Source organism: Capra hircus, chromosome 5, assembly GCF_001704415.2.
Source record: "Capra hircus breed San Clemente chromosome 5, ASM170441v1, whole genome shotgun sequence".
NCBI classification, from domain to species: Eukaryota; Metazoa; Chordata; class Mammalia; order Artiodactyla; family Bovidae; genus Capra; species Capra hircus.
Genome location: NC_030812.1, coordinates 34,486,442 through 34,504,940, shown reverse-complemented (window position 1 = coordinate 34,504,940; position 18,499 = coordinate 34,486,442). Strand labels below are relative to the sequence as shown.

Here is an 18,499-nt window from a genome sequence, read left to right as displayed (position 1 = left end):
AAGTACTGGAGTGGGTTGCCATTTCCTTCTCCAGGGGGATCTTCCTGACCCAGGGATTGAACCTGGGTCTCCCGCATCATAGGCAGACGCTCTTACCAACTGAGCCACCAGGGAAGTCCAGAAGGATATATCCATCCATTATACATCAAAGAAGGTCCTGAGGACCAGGACGACATAGTGTATAAAGAGTCAAGAGGAGAGTGAGCTAAATGACTCAGGTTTAAGATCCAGTTCCTGGAGTTCTGGTAAAATAATGTCATTGGTATCCCGTTGGAGGGATTAGATGTCACTGGGTGGCACATTGTGGAGGCTAAATGATTAGGGTTGCTTATTTTTGTTATGATGTTTGACATTAAATAAAAGAGGTGAGGCTCTGAGGCTTACAAGGTAGAGAGGACTTTTATTTTTTCTAAGGAATAAAGGAGGCTGAGCATATTTGAAGACAGAGAAAGATGATAACAATGGTTAACATGTCTTATTATGGGCTTATTATGTGTCAGGCCTTATGCTGAGGACTTTATACTTACGAAGCTATTTCTTACACCACCTTTGAGATGAAGCCACAGATACTTGCAGTTTATTTGCCCAATGTCACAGAGCTAGCAAATGGCAGGACCAGAATTTAAATTTTGACTTGGAATCTAACCATGTCTAGTTTGCACCATGCCGCTTGTCACAGTCATGGCTGATCCAGCGGATACAGCTAAGGCAGGAGTAGTTTGTGTTTGCTACGTGTGATGATGCAACTGCCCTCTCGTGGGGCTAGTTCTCTGCAGGTTCTCTGAAGTGGCCCCCTTTTGTCATCTGGTAATTTAGACTCCCAGGGGATCAAGAGATGTCTTCCTGCTCTGGGTACCCTGGAGCTATTTGTTGCTAGCATGTTCCAGAATTAAACTATATCTCTCTTTCTCCATCATGTCCTGTTATGCCCATAAGTAAAGTTCTTGGAGCACTGTGGGGGAAGGGGAGCTCAGGAAAGAGGCGCCTCATTGCTACACTACATTCCTCAGTCAATTCCCACAAAACCGGCAGCCATCCACGCACCATCCACTCATTCCTTCTTTCATCAGACATCTACTGCTTGTTTCTTCCACATTAGGCCCCTTCTAGGTGCTAAGGATATCAAGATTAAAAGACAGACATCCCTAGGGACAGGAATGATAACCAAAGAGCAGCTAGGCCTGAGGCAGGATTTCATATTCTTTAAGAAAGGAAACATTTAAGGTATTTGTTTGCTGAATAAGAGCAATGAAGATAAAGGACTGAAAAGAAGAGAAGGTATTGCCAAAGCAAACTCAGGAAAAACAGGAAAAAGACGTGATCTGCTGACACCCAGGAGAAAGATGGTGTCCTCCTAAGAGAGGCGGCATGCACAGGACCTTTTGTGAGTGGCTGCATTTGTCTGAGGAAGGAGACCACAGCACTTGAAGAGTCCGAGAGTGAAGTGTCAAATGCAAGGAGCACCTTCAAAGTTTGGAGCCACTCCCCAGTGGAGGAGGGGGGCCAGGAAGGAGACAGTTGTGCATCACGGTATGCTTTTGATGGGAACCGTGGAATTTTATGAGACCAGTTAACACAGATATTTGGTTTCTTATTACCATCTCTTCATTGTTCACACACCCATTAAGCCATGGGAGAAGCTGCCGTTTTAACTGATTCTCCTAGCCTTCTAGAAGCTGTGTTGCTGGAGAAGAGTCTTGAGAACCCTTGGACTGCAAGGAGATCAAACCAGTCAATCCTAAAGAAAATCAGTCCTGAATATTCATTGGAAGGACTGATGCTGAAGCTCCAATACTTTAGCCACCTGATGGGAAGAGCTGACTCACTGGAAAAGCTGGGAAAGATTGCGGACAGGAGGAGAAGGGACCACAGAGGATGAGGTGGTTGGATGGCATCATTGACTCAATGGACATGAGTCAGAGCAAACTCTGGGAGATTGTGAAGAACAGGGAAGCCTGGAGTGCTGCAGTCCATGGGGTCACAAAGAGTCGGACACGGCTGAGCGACTGAACAACAACCTAGTCATCTAACTAGAAGGACATTTGTCCATGTGAGTTAAAAGCCTTGAGTCTGAGCTTTCACGTCCTAACTGAAATTATTGCTGCCTGACTCCTTGAGGAGACAGAAGACAGTTGAATTCTACTTATGACCTCTAGTGGGACAAGCTGGGTCGCCATTTGTACAACCTCAGGTTGAGGCATCTCCCCAGAAAGACTCAGTGTCCGGTCTGCACAGAACACCCCTCCCTATCCTGCACAGTGATTTTGGTTTTAAGCTAACAGGTTTTCCCTAGTTCATCGTTATTACTCTATGAGAATTCTTGCTGGCAAGTAACAGAAATTAGCTCTAATTTAAGCAGACAGAGAAACAAAGAGTCTATTAGTAAAGAATTTTAGGGGGCTCGCAGATTCACTGGAAGACTCGGACAAACAAAACCTGGAAATGAGGCAGCCAGAGGCAGTGCTCCAAATTCCATTTCACAGCAAGGTTGCTCCCCAGGGTCCAGAACTGCCTGTGGTCACTTCTGACCAGCATTGCTCCCCGAAAGCTCCTGCTGAGACCTCTGCCACTGCTGTCACTGGCTCCCACTCTCCCAGCTGCCCCAGGAGGAGTTCTGCTTGGCCTGACTTCTTTGCATCTCCAGCTTCTGATTAGAGTCTTAAGTGGTCTGCTTAATAGCTACTCACTTGCCGGCAGCTAAACTCAGGGGAGACAAGGAATAGGTGTGTCTGTTTTTACTTGCTGTAGGGGACGTGGGCTCTGGCGGGAGTGGAAATGCTGAGTGGCCATATAGAATGACGAGTGTCCATTACAGTGCTTTAGGCCCATGAATGAGTGTCCCGGTCCTTTCGTATTGGACAGAGTCCTACATCCCTGGATGCTGAGTTTGTAGATCCTCTGCAGCAGACCTTTCAAATTGCTCTTTGAATCTTCGTCACTTTGAAGAGTGCTCTCAGGAAATGTTTGTAGAACAAATTAATGTTTGTTGAGTGTATTCTTTCAACAAACATGTACTGGGCATGTACTCCTGCTGAGTACTCTTGTCAGGTGTGGCTGGAAAGATCAGAAATGCTTTTATACAATAGTAAAGAAAGACTCCATCTGGAACAATGCTTGGGCTGCCATGCAGGAATTGAAGTATGAGGGTTTGAGTCTAAGGTAAAGAAATACTGCTTGGGTACCAAGCAGAGTGGATCTGAACCACCTTCCCAGTTGAAGTGGGCAGATGGTGAATGAGGAGTAGAGAAAACTGAAAATCCTAGCAAAGTGCATTGCAAAGATAGGGGGTGGGAGGTGGGCAGAGGGAGCAACCGCCTGCTGGGAACAATGGGAAAGCTGTACCTCCACACCCCCATCTCACCCCCTAGCTCTCATCTCACTGGACTTTCCTAGGTAAGTTTGGCGTAAGTTTGGCTTATCTGTTTATAGCACTTGCTGTTTTTCTCTGAGTGACTATTTTGTGCTCAGGTTGTAACAAACGTGTTATATTTGTAAAGCTCTTAGAACAGTGTCTGGCACAGTAAGTATTAATACTATATAATTTTATGAAATATATGAAAATAAAGCAATATTCTGTTTCTCATACTTCCACAAAATATATTAGGGTTTCCACTGGCACTCACATTAAGTCAAATGCCAGGTGTATTTGTTCACCTCGGACCTTTTTACATGCAGCATCCACTTTACATTTATTAGGTGCTTTCTATGTTCCAGGCACTGTGTGGCACAGCAGCTGAGCTTCCTCTCTGCCCGTCCACAGTGGGCAAAGCATGACCCGTGCTCCATGGGCACAGTGGCCTGACTGCCCAACCCACTAGATACAGAACATTGGCCCAGTAATTCCTCTCTATCCTGTTAACTGCTGAAGCTAAAAACTGATTTTAATGCAGCATTTTTAGTTGTCTTCAGTGGGAGAATTGGTCGAATTCATCTCCTGTGATTACGAAAGATGGAAATTCCAGTTTATATTTTATGTGGTTTTGTTTTTGTTTTTCAGAAATATATTCTTCCTTTACTTCCTCTGTTTTTAACATCTTAGTTGAGATATGTTTCACCACGTGGTTCATATAAATGGCTCTGTAACATGGTCAGATATATTATCAGCTCATTTTGTAGATTTAGGTGTTTGTTTTATGGCTTCACTAACATTTCAATCTTACAAAAGGAAAACTTTCTTACATTTTACCAAAATTGTGTGTTGTTTTATTAAAATTGGTCAAGGCATGCAAAGATGAAATATATACATCCCAAACCAAACTATTTCAATGTCTGATGTAGAAACAAAATTATAAGAATCTAGAATGTCAGATCTGGACTGTAACTCTGGTATATTCCGTGGGTGAGCGGAACTCCAAAAACTCCACTTACGTACACAATCTCTCATAAGCCAAAAAAAAGTCTTTGAAATTGTGCCAAAGCTGGAGACTTTTATGTACCTCAAGTGGCCAGAAACCTACAGGACAACCAAGGGTCCTCCAGAGTCCCGAGAGAATCCAGTTAGTCTCCGCAGCATTGCCTCTGAGGAATCTCAACCCCCACGTCTCCGTTGCTTCTGTGCTGTTTTGAGCAAATGTGTCTCTTCATTCAGTTCAAATTGGTTTGATTATTTTTTTTAATTAAAAAAACACGTAGCTTTTTTTCCCCCCCTTGGTAAAACTGAAGGCCTGACACATTTCCAATTTCTTTTGGCAGAGAAAAAGACAAGCATATGAATCTAACCTCATCTGTGATGGTCTGCAGCTAGAAGCCACCAGATCCGTAAGTGTTAGACCCTTTCCAGATGTCAGCTGACTGTTGCTCCTGGGAACTAGCCTGTCACTCGGAGTCCTGGAAGGGCATTTGAAACATGTAACCCCAGCCACGCCTCAACTGCAGGCTGGGACAGGAGTCAGTCAGAATCTGCATTATAGAATATATGTTTGTTACTGATAAAAACCGTGGATCTTTCTTAATAGCCAAAGAATCTAATATAAAGCTATGTATGAATGTATTTATTCAAGAACCTTTTTGAAGATTTTTATATAATACAAATGATAGTTTACCCCCCAAAAATTAGAAGAGGTAAGAATCGTGGAATTGAAAAATCATCTGTACTTTATCCATAAATAATCTTGTCCTTCTAAATATTTTCTTTTGCTCAAATATATACATTTTTCCCTTAAAAGGAAATTATCATTTCACAGTTTTAAAGTTTGCTTTTCTCTCTTATCATATAGTGAATGCATTTCTATATTAATAATTATAGTTCTTTTAAATCCTTTTTAATGATCACATAATGACATTGAACAGATATATAATAAATAGCCTTCTGCTCAGTTTAAGAATTTTAAAACTTGTCATTACAATAATACTACAATATAGTGTTTTTATGTTTAGTTACTAATTTGGACTAATAAGTAACACATTTGCTTTTCTTCATCTAAAATATTGGTGCTTTTATGAAAGAACTAAAACATAAGAATACTCTGTTTTAAATTTGTGAAAATATCAATAGTTGATTTGCTTTCCTGGTTTGTATGCTTATTCTTTCAATATAGCTTGTGGATGACAAGCTCGTATTTGTAAAAGTACATGCCCCGTGGGAGGTGCTATGTACCTATGCAGAGATAATGCACATCAAATTGCCTCTGAAACCCAATGATCTGAAAACCCGGTCCTCAGCCTTTGATAATTTCAATTGGTTTACCAAACTCCTCCAAGTGGATGAAAGTATCATCAAGCCAGAGCAAGAATTTTTCACTGCCCCATTTGAGAAGAACCGCATGAATGACTTTTACATTCAAGACAGAGACACATTCTTCAATCCAGCCACCAGAAGCCGCATTGTAAGTCTAAACCCAATTTAGCTGCTGTCTTGGGGTGATTTAGAACCTACTGTTGAAGAATTCATGGTCTAATTTGGTTGGTTTGGTTTGGGTTTTAAAAGCTGCCCAAAAAAAAGAAAGAAAGAAAAGTAATACACCTACAGATTCCTGTTAGGATAGTAAGCAATGATTGGCTAGTTACACTGTATAAACTACACACTCTATTTTGGAATCTTTTTTAGGTTTACTTCATTCTTTCTCGGATAATGTACCAAGTAAGGGACAATGTTAAAAAGTTTGGAATTAACAAACTCGTAAGCTCTGGAATCTACAAAGCAGCTTTCCCTCTCCATGATGTAAGTCAAATGGCAAAATTGAAATAAAATATCTAAAATGTATTCTAATGTTAGGGAAAGGCTAATCTTCTTGAACTTGTTTCTTCCTTGGTAAAATGAAGACATATTGCAAGATTGTAAATTCATTTAGGGCAGGAATCATGTTGTATTTTTACTGCTGAATCCCAGGCAGAGGGGAAACCCCTTAGTTAAAATGAGTGAACGAATGAATAGACAGCATTTCTCAGAGTTAATGTGTGGACTCAAACTCAAACACCTTCCTAGCTGGAGGATCTTGTGAAAGTCACTTAACCTCTCTATTCATCAATTTCCTCATCAGTAAAATGGGGATAATGATAGTACCTATCTCATAGAGTTGTTCTGAGGATCAGTTCATCCACATGGATGTTAGAACAGTTCTTGGCATATAATAAGTACTATATATCTGTCAGCTGTTTTCATAATTACTGACATATTATTATCAACCGGAAAAGTATTGGTTCTTTGTAAGAAAAATACGTTAGATTATTTCACTTATCATTTTCTGTAATTCGGGCAGGCATTTTCTCCTCTGAAATAACCATTTTCAAACTGTGTCCTGGAATATCACAGGGCTTCTAAAAAGGCATCTGTCAGGGTTCTTGTCAGGATGGCAATACAGCAGAGTGTTGACATTTCTTAAGGACGGCATACTGAGATGACAGCAACTCCTCAAATTCAAGAGCACTCCTCTAGCTGATAAGATCACTCATGAAATGAAAAATTTTAAATGTGCTGTAGAAGCTTAATCATTCTATAAATCCAAGGATGTTTTACCTAAGGTTTTAAAGTTCTGTCATTAAAATAAATAAAATCCTGTTTTATATTGCTCTGTTACTTTGTTATATTCACTATCAGTTTATCTGGATCTCTAAGGCCAAAGAGTACATCATGAGTATTGCTGGACTGGATGAAGCACAGGCTAGAATCAAGATTGCCAGGAGAAATATCAATGACCTCACATATGCAGATGACACCACCCTTATGGCAGAAAGTGAAGAAGAACTAAAGAACCTCTTAATGAAAGTGAAAGAGCAGAGTGAAAAAGTTGGCTTAAAGCTCAGCATTCAGAAAACGAAGATCATGGCATCTGGTCCCATCACTTCATGGGACATAGATGGGGAAACAGTGGAAACAGTGTCAGACTTTATTTTGGAGAGCTCCAAAATCACTGCAGATGGTGACTGCAGCCATGAAATTAAAAAACGCTTACTCCTTGGAAGAAAAGTTATGACCAACCTAGACAGCATATTAAAAAGCAGACATTACTTTGCCAACAAAGGTCCATCTGGTCAAAACTATGGTTTTTCTAGTAGTCATGTATGAATGTGAGAGTTGAACTGTAAAGAAAGCTGAGTGCTGAAGAATTGATGCTTTTGAACTGTGGTGTTGGAGAAAACTCTTGAGGGTCCCTTGGACAGCAAGGAGATCCAGCCAGTCCATCCTAAAGGAAATCAGTCCTGAATATCCATTGGGAGGACTGATGCTGAAGCTGAAACTTCGATACTTTGGCCATCTAATGCGAAGGGCAGGAAAAGATGTAAAGACCATGATGCTGAGAAAGATTGAAGGAGAAGGGGGCGACAGAGGATGAGATGGTTGGATGGCATCACTGACTCAATGGTCATGAGTTTGAGTAAACATTGGGTGTTGGTGATGGAGGAGGCCTGGCGTGCTGCAGTCCATGGGGTCACAAAGAGTCAGACATGTGTGAGCGACTGAACTGAACGGAAAGGCCAAACAAAGCAAAGACTGATTGATAATTGCTACTGTGAAGTACATGTATTTGTGGATGAAGACTATTGAAATGTACTGTGTAAGAAACTAGGACAGTATGCATGGTCCTTGATACACATGCACAGAGAACTGGGAGCTGGATGGGGAAGCAGATGCTGAGTTTCCTGGCTAAAAGACCCAACAGAGCAGTCCAACCTGACAGTCCCTGTGTTTTATATTTGTGCACCGACAAGACTAGCAGTGAGCATGATATGAACTTGGGTACACTTGCAAATAGCTGTCGTGATTATCAGTATGGGATGTCAAGGCTCTGTAGTACTCACTGGACATCTGCCCATGCCCAGTTCTTTTCCACTAAATCTTCTGTAATTGCACTGGTCCCACGTCCAGGCTAAGGGATGATCTCATGAGATATTTAGAAGGCAGGGAAGTAGAGGTCAGGACTCATGGTAAAGCTTTAATATTAAAAATTTTCTGGTTGATAATAACATCTGTCAGTAGTTATTATATGCCAGGAACTTTGAACATTGCTGTGGATGAATTGATCATCTTAACAACTCTTTGAGGTGGGTAGTATTATTATCCCCATTTTATTGATGAGGAAATTGATGAATGGAGAGGCTGACTGACTTCCAGAAGGTCATCCAACTAGCAAGTGGTGGAGCCAGGTGATTCTGGTTCTAGTATGAGGGAAGGAAGGTGAGTCAGGTGGGAAGAAGAGAGATTGCATTTAAGCAGAGGCAGGAAGTTTGGTTTCTTGAATAAGCTAAATGTATAACATCACATCAGGCTTTTTTTGTTGTTTATATTCTGTATTTTCACAGAATAACTGCTGAATTGAGGGACAAAAAAGCCTGGGTTTTAGAACTGACCCCGTCACTAACCAGCTGGTTGCTCCGGGTGTCTAAGGAGGGGACTGGGCTGTCAGGCGTTCCTCCGCCATGAGCGTTTGAGCCCTTGAGCAGCCCAGGTTTTCTTTATTTAGAGCTGGTCCATTTATAGTACATGAGTATCCAGCGGTGGTCCCTGGGATTGTAACATCCAAGCATTCCTTTCCACCCACATTCACAAATGGCCCTCCAGGCATTAGTGTTACTCCCAGTTGAGAATTCCTAAGAACTACATGGTATTTCCTTCCAGCAAATGAGACCCCTTATTTACAAATGACTGTGATATGTTAGGGCCGCATTTAGCCAGCAGAACACGCAAACACAAACGCATACCGATTGTGATGCTCGTTTCTTTGCTGCTTCTTCCCAGTGCAACTTCAGCAGCCCATCGGAGGACCTCAGCTGCCCCAATGAGCGGTACCTTCTGTACAGGGAATGGGCTCATCCTCGAAGCATATACAAAAAGCAGCCCTTGGATCTTATCAGGTGAGTTGTAGTGAGTACTCCACTGGGAAGGGCTCAGGGTTGCCCTTGTGGTTTCTAAGTGTGACAGTCCTCTAAGAGTATTGCCAAGCAGGGAAGCTCACTGCAGCTCTGAGCTTTGTTGCCCAGAATTTTTATTGGGGGCTCATTACTAGGCATGATTGATTGAGTCACTGCTCACATGGCTCGATCTCCAACCCCCTTTTCTCCCAGTGGTCCTGCAGTATCACATGGTTCCAATCATGTGATTGGTCTTTCTGGCCTGGCCAGTCCACATCCTGAATCATCTCATTTGCACAAACTATTTAGAGTCTACCGTGAATAACGAAGTCAATCTTATCTTGGGAAATTCCAAGGCATGTGAGACTACCCAACTGGAGATCAAAGACCCACCAAATTCTTCATTAGCTTCCCTGGTGGCTCAGAGGTTAAAGTGTCTGCCTGGAATGCAGGAGACCCAGGTTCGATCCCTGGGTTGGGAAGATCCCCTGGAGAAGGAAATGTTTAATTCTTCATTAAACAGGAGTAAATGTTAGATTTAGCTTAAATTGTATGATGGTGGTGGTTTAGTTGCTAAATTGTGTCTGACTTGTGACCCCATGGACTGTAGGCTGCCAGGCTCCTCTGTCCATGGGATTTCCCGGGCAAGAATTCGGGAGTGGGTAGCCGTTTCCTTCTCCAGGGGATCTTCCTGATCCAGAGATTGAACCTGGGTCTCCTGCGTTGCAGGTGGATTCTTTACAACCTGAGCCATGATAAGAGATGCCAGTTTTCACTGTTTTCCTGTATCTTCTATTGGGTACCATTTCCAACAGTATGTGAACATAATGTCCAGCATGTGTCTTCTCAAAGCACCAGTGTCAGCTGCTCTCCAGAAACTTACATTGCTTGGGCAAAGCTGTTGGAGAAAAATAGATCAAGAACAACTAAGTACATAAATAAGTAAACAACATTTCTGAGTGAAATGAAGAAAATGACATAGTGATGAGATGGAGAGGAACTAGGAAGTGTGGAGGAAAGTGAGTCAAGAAAGTTATCTTTGAGTAAGTGAGCATGTGAGCTGAGATTTGTCTAGTCGAAAAAAAAAAAAAATACCCAGTATTTTAAGGATCTGGGAAAAAGTCATATCGGGAAGAGAGGCCACTGGTACAGTGGCCTCAAGGCACAAAAGCACTTGTTAAGCTTGAGGAAATAGTGAAAACCAGCGCTAAGGGGAAAGAGAAAGATGACACACAAGGTTAGAAGGGTATCGGGAACGTGGAAAGGAGTGTAGACAAGTGCAGTGAAAAGCTGCTGCACTATTTTAACCATTCGAGTAATTTTATCTCACTCAGATTTTGCAAAGATACTGTGGAAACTAAGTGATGGAGGAGGCAGGAAGCAGGGAAAGCTGGTAAGAGGCTATTAGCACAAACCAGATGAGAAGTCCTGGGGCAACTATGGAATGTGTTTGGGGAGTCAGGTTGACAGGACATGGTTATGGATTGGATATGTGGGATGAGAAGAAGAGGGTCAAGGTGGACCCAGAAGCATGTGCCTGTTCTTCCTATGATGTCTCATTGCCTGTCCACCTGAACTTGGGGAAAACCTCTTAATCTTAAAAGTGAGAATTTTAAAACACTGAAGAATTTTCATTTTGTTTTACATTTTATTAAAGGAAATTTTGGGCCTCCCAGGTGGCGTTAGTGGTAAAGAATACACCTACCACTGCCGGAGACAAAAGAGATATGGGTTTGAACCCTGGGTCAGGAAGATCCCCGGGAGTAGGAAGTGGCAACCCGCTCCGGTATTCATGCCTGGAAAATTTCTTTCCTGGCAAGCTGCAGTCCATGGGGCCACAACGAGTTGGACATGACTGAGCACAAGGGAAATATTAAACATATACAATAGTAGAGAAAATAAATAATACAGCAAGTTTGCCTATGTCTGTCACCCATCTCCAAACATTATAAACTCATAGTCACCGTTGTTTCAGCTTTTTCTCTACTTCCTACTGGGTCATTTTGAAGACAACTCCAAATAGCATAATATTTCATTAATAGAATGACAAGATTTCTTTTAAATATAACCAGAATACTCCTTTTGTTTAAAGTTGTAAAATAATCAGTATTCATGTTTTCCTGTCACAAAAATACATTTTTTAACAGTTTTTTTGTTATAATCAGTATCCAAACAAGGTCCAGATGTTGCAAGTAACATCTCTCAAATAGCTGCTAATCTACAATTTTCCAGTTTCTTTCTTGTTTTCCTCATAATTGTTTCTCTGTTTTCTATCTGGCTGATTTCATTCTCCCCTGAGGTGTTACTTGTTTCTCTGTCGTGTGTATTTGCTTTAGCAAAGTGATTTGATCCTCATCTAAAGGCTTGATCTGATTGAGATTGAACTTTGCACAAGAACACTTGTGTGAGTTTCATATTTCTGTCAGTGGATATATAATGTCCAGTTGTCTATCTTTTCTGTGATGATAGCAGCCATTAATGAATGTTGTCTCGATTCGTCATTTCCTCAGGGATTTTATTTATTTGGCCATTTGTTGTTGCTCAGTCATTAAGTTGTGTCCGACTCTTTCCAACCCCATGGACCTTAGCATGCCAGGCTACCCTATGCACTATCACTCAGAGTTTGCTCAGATTCATGTCCATGGAGTCCGTGATTCCAACCATCTCATCCTGTCGCCCCCTTCTCTTCCTGCCCTCAATCTTTCCCAGCATCAGGGTCTTTTCCAGTGAGTCAGCTCTTCACATCAGGTGGCCAAAGTACTAGAGTATGATTTCTTCCTTTATTTACTAGTTGGATTAGAATCATAAAGAGACAGTTTCTCTCATTAACTCAGATACCCTGGAGAATAAAATTTTGAAAAAGGATGTTTATATACATGTCAGTATTTGAAGCTGATATTTATATGAGGGTTCTCTTCCATTATTTTCATTTTGTACTAAACTTATAGCATCTGTTGGCAGAGTGATTGGTTTGATGGCTTTTTATCATTCTCTGTGGGTTTTTGTTTGGGGGCCGGGGTTCTATGAAGAAAACAATTTCCCCAGGATTTTACAATTAAAATACAATTAACTATTCTCTGCCCCTGGTCCACCTGTCCCCTTTGAAGCTTCTGTCAACTTTAAAAAGAAATGTACAACATGAGAGTTGTGAGTTAAGTTTTATTTGGGACAAAATGAGCCCAGAGACAGCATCTCAGCTCTGAGAAACTGCTCCAGAGAGGCAGAGGGAGAGGTCACTATATATGTGATTTTGATGAAGGGGGATACATGCAGTCAAGCACATATTTTGTTTTTGCAGAAGGTTTCTGCTAGTCATGAGAAACCATCTTCACTGAAGCACTGAAGAATTTTGGTGCTTTTCTAGATATGAGGAGATTTAAGAATTGAGCTCATAAAAACAGCTTCTGAAAAGATTTAACTATCTGAAGACCTGTTCTGCCAGTTTTCCTCAGAGCACAGCGTGCCTCATTTCTGCTCTTTACCCTGAGCACCTTTCAGGGGATGTTGAACATCAGCAGCTGCATGATTTAATCCTTGTACAGGTAGATGGCAAGTGCCAACGGCAAGTGTCAGTGTGTAGTTGACACGTCCCATTAGTAACCCCTTTAGCACTCAGGATGTTAAACCTTCCTCTCTGGTTCCCAGGGATTAGCAGAGGGAAAATGAACTCTTTCCCAAAAAGCAAGTCAAGCAAGCTGGAAAAAAACACCTGGAAGAAACAGACCTTGCACAGGAAAAAAAAAAAGCAAGTTTCCTATAACACTCGCTCAGAGTGCCAAGAGAATACATGATATCCACATTACAAAAACAGGGTTCTTTAAAGAAAAGTAAAGAAAGGATCATTCTGAGAGTAACATGTAGCTCTTAGGAATTAAAAGTGAGCAGAATGGCAGGGGGCAGGAGGGAACAGCAGTATTAAAAAATGATGTTGAAGAAGTTGTACCAAACATGGAGTCAAAATATGAAGAGACAGGGGGAAAGATAAAAATTTAAAAATCAGTCCAGGATGCACAATGAACAAATAATAGGAATGCTAAAAATAAGGCCAGAGAAAATGTAAGGAGGGAATGAGAGAAATATTTCAAGACAAGTATCTGAACTATTGAAGAACTGAGCACCCTGAGGCTCTGTATGGACGAGCATGCAGAGCACCCAGCTTGGAGGATGGACAGGGAGCCATCAAGTCACTGAAATGTGGCCTCTCAAACACTGAAGCAGACAGAAGGTCCTGCAAGCTTCCAGAAAGAAAACCAGGCTTCATACAAAGGAGCAAGACTCAGAATAGTTTTGCATTTCCCAACATCAACGCTTGAAGGTACAAGAAAAGAGAGCAACAGTTTCATATTGCCAAGGAAGGTGTTTTTTTTTCTTTTAACTCACTGTCCCATATATGGCCAAATTCTTCATTTGGCGTGAGGAAATTTTCATAATTTAAATGTGCAAAGTAATGGAGGAAGTACAGAGGTACTCCACTCAGAAAGAAAAATACATGGGTCCAATAAATGGGAGTTCCCAGCCTAAAAGAGGGGCATGGAGAGCCCAGGTAACAGCTCTTGCAGGACTCCGAGCATGTCATTAGTCCAGGTGGCAGGAGAGAGACTGAAGAGATTGATTCCAGGAGATGAAATTGATAGACTGACTCATGTGTCAGAAAGCAGTGAGAAAGTTACACCTGAAAGGGAAGTCTGGGGTTGAATTGTTGCTAAGTACTGGAAGAAACACAAGCTAGAATCAAGATTGCCGGGAGAAATATCAGTAACCTCAGATATGCAGATGACACCAGCCTTATGGCAGCAAGGGAAGAGGAACTAAAAAGCCTCTTGATGAAAGTGAAAGAGGAGAATGAAAAAGTTGGCTTAAAGCTCAACATTCAGAAAACAAAGATCATGGCATCCAGTCCCATCACTTCATGGGACATAGATGGGGAAACAGTGGAAACAGTGTCAGACTATTTTTCTGGGCTCCAGAATCACTGCAGATGGTGATTGCAGCCATGAAATTAAAAGACACTTACTCCTTGGAAGAAAAGTTATGACCAACCTAGATAGCATATTCAAAAGCAGAGACATTACTTTGCCGACTAAGGTCCATCTAGTCAAGGCTATGGTTTTTCCAGTGGTCATGTATGGATGTGAGTTGGACTGTGAAGAAGGCTGAGCACTGAAGAATTGATGCGTTTGAACTGTGGTGTTGGAGAAGACTCTTGAGAGTCCCTTGGACTGCAAGGAGATCCAACCAGTCCATTCTGAAGGAGATCAACCCTGGGATTTCTTTGGAAGGAATGATGCTAATGCTGAAGCACCAGTACTTTGGCCACCTCATGCGAAGAGTTGACTCATTGGAAGAGACTCTGATGCTGGAAGGGATTGGGGGCAGGAGGAGAAGGGGACGACAGAGGATGAGATGGCTGGATGGCATCACTGACTTGGTGGACGTGAGTCTGGGTGAACTCCAGGAGTTGGTGATGGACAGGGAGGCCTGGCGTGCTGTGATTCATGGGGTCACAAAGAGTCGGACACGACTGAGCGACTGAACTGAACTGACACAGAAAACTAAACAGTGAACCACCAAGACAATTATTAACTCCAGAGAAAACAAAATATTGCCCAGAAAAGAAAAAGTAAGCACAGCAGATGATTTGATGCAGCTGTGAACAGTCTTTATGGTATCTTAATAATGCAAAGCAAGGCTATTACTCTAACCAAAATTATATTGTAACTATGTCAAGAGGATGCAGGAAAGGAGTTATGGGTGTATAGATGAGACGGGGGTTGAAAGAGAGCTTAATTCTAGTCTTCCAAAGTAAAGCATCAGGAGGTGATATGTAAAACTGAGAGGTCAGTGAACTACAGTACAAGTATATTATTTACAGAAGTGGAGGTAAATATTCCTAGAGTCAGCTATAAGAAGTGAAAGTGGTTACTTCTCACCAGGAAATGGGAGCGGTTCTTGAGGGCGGCTTCTTTTTATACCTAGTGTTCTAGAACTGACTCTTTATTGACTGTATAGTTATAGCTTTGATTTTTTTAAAACCAAAGCTGAATTTTTAAAAATTGGTATTAAGAATTGGGATGTTTGGGGCAGAGAAAGATAATGATCAGAGGATATTACATTTGAAGGGATCCTCATTTTCCCCAGCCTTTCAACAAGAACCAGGAGACAGGCTTTCTGTTTAGGATTCAAAAATTCTTTCTCAGCTTCTTGTCTAAGCAGTGTAACAAAGGTGCCTTGGGAAGTACTGAACCCCCTGTCACCGTAAATATCCAAGTGGAGTGACCAGCCCTCTTGCAGGGTGTTTTTACTACTGGGCAGTTGGAATGGGCAACTTCTCGCATTCTTTCCGATTTTAACTGTGGCATTTCCAGGGCAGATGTTTGATAGAAATGTATTACAAAGAGCCTAACAGCCAAGAGTCCAAAATGTCCCAAACCCACTGCCAGGCTTTTCTCTCCCAGGCACCATCTCCTGAACTGTCATTCGCCTGCCACCCGTGAGCCCGACCACAAAGCCCAGTCACAGGAGAATGGACACACTGCACTCCCCCCAGCTCGTGATTCCATCTCGGTCTCAGCCCTTCCTTTTCCCCATGGGTGTAGCCCATGCCCAGGCCTCTGACCAGGGAGCTAGTCTCAGAACTCCCCTGTGAGGGCTGGTCCAGCTCAGGGATGTTCCTCTGGGAAGTCTTCCAGACTCCAGGCTGCTCTCAGAGCTCAGTCCCCACTGGGCTAAGCCCACCGAGCTCAGCTCAGTGTCAGACTGAGCCAGAAGTCTCCTAGAGGCCTCAGAGCTAAGGCAGTCGTCTACAGGCTGTACTGAGCCAGAAGTGAAACGTGAGCCAAGGAAAGGTATATGCCAGAGGTGCCTAAACAGCCATCTTACTGCTTTGTCCTCATCCCTAAACCCTTTCTCTCCCTTTCAGGAACAATCTGGCCCTGTTTCGTGCCCTGCCTCTTTTTTATTTTGACTACCTGTTCTCTTCCATTTACTCCAGATTAATTTACAAACATTGAAGAGTCTTTAAAACTTAGGAAAAATAGAAATGCTGCATACAAAGAATACAGGACAGTAGATTACTCAGTCATATCCATCCTGCCCTTTCCTATTCTCAAAAGGAGTTTTATACATAGTTTGGTTAGAGAGACATTCCGCTCTTAGTTATTATTATTATTATTGGCATTTTCTTATTATTTGTGATTTTACATTACATGTGCTCCAAGAAAGTTCTCAAAATAAAGCAAAAACAGGTAATTGAACAAATGGTTCATGTTCATTCTTTTCATAAATGTCAAGAATAATCTTTGGGGAAACTTACCAGATCTGCCAGTCTTTATGAAGAGTGATGATAATATCCTCTATCTGCTCCATATTCAGCAATTTCCCCTCTTGGTGTTATTCTAGTTTACTTGGCTGCAGCAGGTTAACCAGTGGTCAGTACTTCTGTAATATATAAACTACGTCTTATTTCACAGTAGAACTGGGGGCCTGCTATGAAAATGGATATGTTTTTAAATGTGCATTGAGTCAGAGGTTTAAGTTTGAAGCCCCCTTTATTTATAATCATAAATTAATATGAGGATAAAGCTGCAGACTGATCATATGTCTCCTCTGAAAATAACTTCTGTCTTCCTTCAGGAAATATTATGGAGAGAAGATTGGGATCTATTTTGCCTGGCTGGGCTATTACACTCAGATGCTTCTCCTGGCAGCCATCGTGGGAGTGGCTTGCTTTCTCTATGGATATTTCACTCAGAATAACTGTACATGGAGGTAACCTCTCCCTATTCCTTGTTACCGTGCTGAAAAGCTGCTTAGACATGAGATTATTTTCCGGGTCTTAGACTGTTTTAGTAAAAGAAGACTCATTACAGAACACTTACTGCTTCGGATGATTCATCTCTTTTGTCATAAGCATAATAACTAAGTGAAATGGAAAAAAAATTTTTTCTTAGATAATGCAGCCCAGCCTCTGACAAGACTGTTACCCTTAGGAAACACTCCAGCATTTTAAGGCAATACTTTGAAAAAGAAAGGAGGTTTGAAGAATGGAACATCTTTGAACTTTTGGCCCCCTGAGGAATGCTTCATTCAGCCCTACAGATGTGAACCTAGAGCAGCTCTGATTGCATCAGGGTTTCAATGGCAAAACTGGCAGAACCAATGTTTCTATGTTTTTTAGAAATTACTTCTTTTTTCTTATAAATTTATTTAATTTACTTGTTTTTGGCTGCACTGGGTCTTCGTTGCTGCATGTGGGCTTTCTCTAATTGTAGCAAGTGGAGGCTATTCCCTAATTGCAGCAAGTGGAGGCTATTCTCTAATTGCAGCAAGTGGAGGCTTCTCATTGCTTCGGCTTCTCTTGTCATGGAACACGGACTCTAGGGTATGGAAACTTCATTAGTTGTGGCGCACGGGCTTTGTTGCCCCTTGGCATGTGGAATCTCCCCTGACCAGGGATGCAACCCATGTCCCTTGCATTGGCGGCCAGATTCTTAACCACTGAACCACAGGGAAGTCTATGCCTTTGTTATATATATTAAGTATATATCATAAAACTCAAGTAAATGATACTTTTTGTTTGTTTTACTTAAAAAAAAAAACCGCAGTGTTAGAGGGCTAAAAAAGTAATAAAGAATGAGTTTGTGCTTGATGTTGAAATTAAAATACCAGCTACACTGTGTGAAGAGAAATACCTGGGTCCCAAAACACTGACTTTACCATCTCTGATCTGAAGTGTGTTACTGATCCTTTGTTTTTGGTGACCTCAACCTCCAGAAGGGGTGCGGCACTGAACCAGGCCTTTTCTCTTGTTCATCTGGCCTCTATCCAGGTATGACAGCCAGATCAGAATTTCTGGGCAACAGTGACAAGCTGATGACCAAATTTTTTTAGCCTGCAGCAGATGAGCCTGACTCCAGAGGCAGGAAGTGTACATGGCAGTTCTGATGTATAGGCGTAATTATCCATTCTGTTTAACAAAGGATTCTGAGTGTTTGTGCCCATTATGGCTGTTAGCTTGAAAGCTGCAGATGGTCCTTGAAGTACTTGCCTCTCTTCACTGAAAAAGAGTTTAGGGCTAAAGGCTGAATGTTTATAGTTTTTTCCCTAATTTTGTCTTTGGCTTCTCCATTGTTTTGTATATTGTTCCAACCAAAAAAAGGTATCTCAAAAATATGCTTTCAGAGTGAAAAATTAGCATTTTTATATGGTTCTT

The 18,499-nt window shown here is 41.7% G+C and overlaps 1 protein-coding gene and 1 non-coding gene across 3 annotated transcripts in view; both read left to right on the top strand.

Moving 5' to 3' along the window:
- ANO6 (anoctamin 6) overlaps positions 1–18,499 on the top strand; it is a 233,530-nt gene that overhangs the window by 152,162 nt on the left and 62,869 nt on the right. For both annotated transcript variants that reach the window (XM_005680057.3, XM_018047899.1), the window contains 5 exons: positions 4,693–4,758; positions 5,538–5,825; positions 6,047–6,160; positions 9,176–9,291; positions 16,921–17,055. In XM_005680057.3, coding sequence (XP_005680114.3) covers positions 4,693–4,758; positions 5,538–5,825; positions 6,047–6,160; positions 9,176–9,291; positions 16,921–17,055 — 719 coding nt within the window. The remainder of the gene's footprint in view (positions 1–4,692; positions 4,759–5,537; positions 5,826–6,046; positions 6,161–9,175; positions 9,292–16,920; positions 17,056–18,499) is intronic.
- Positions 9,699–9,770, top strand: TRNAS-GGA. Its single transcript has one exon. It is a non-coding gene; the product is annotated as a tRNA-Ser (tRNA).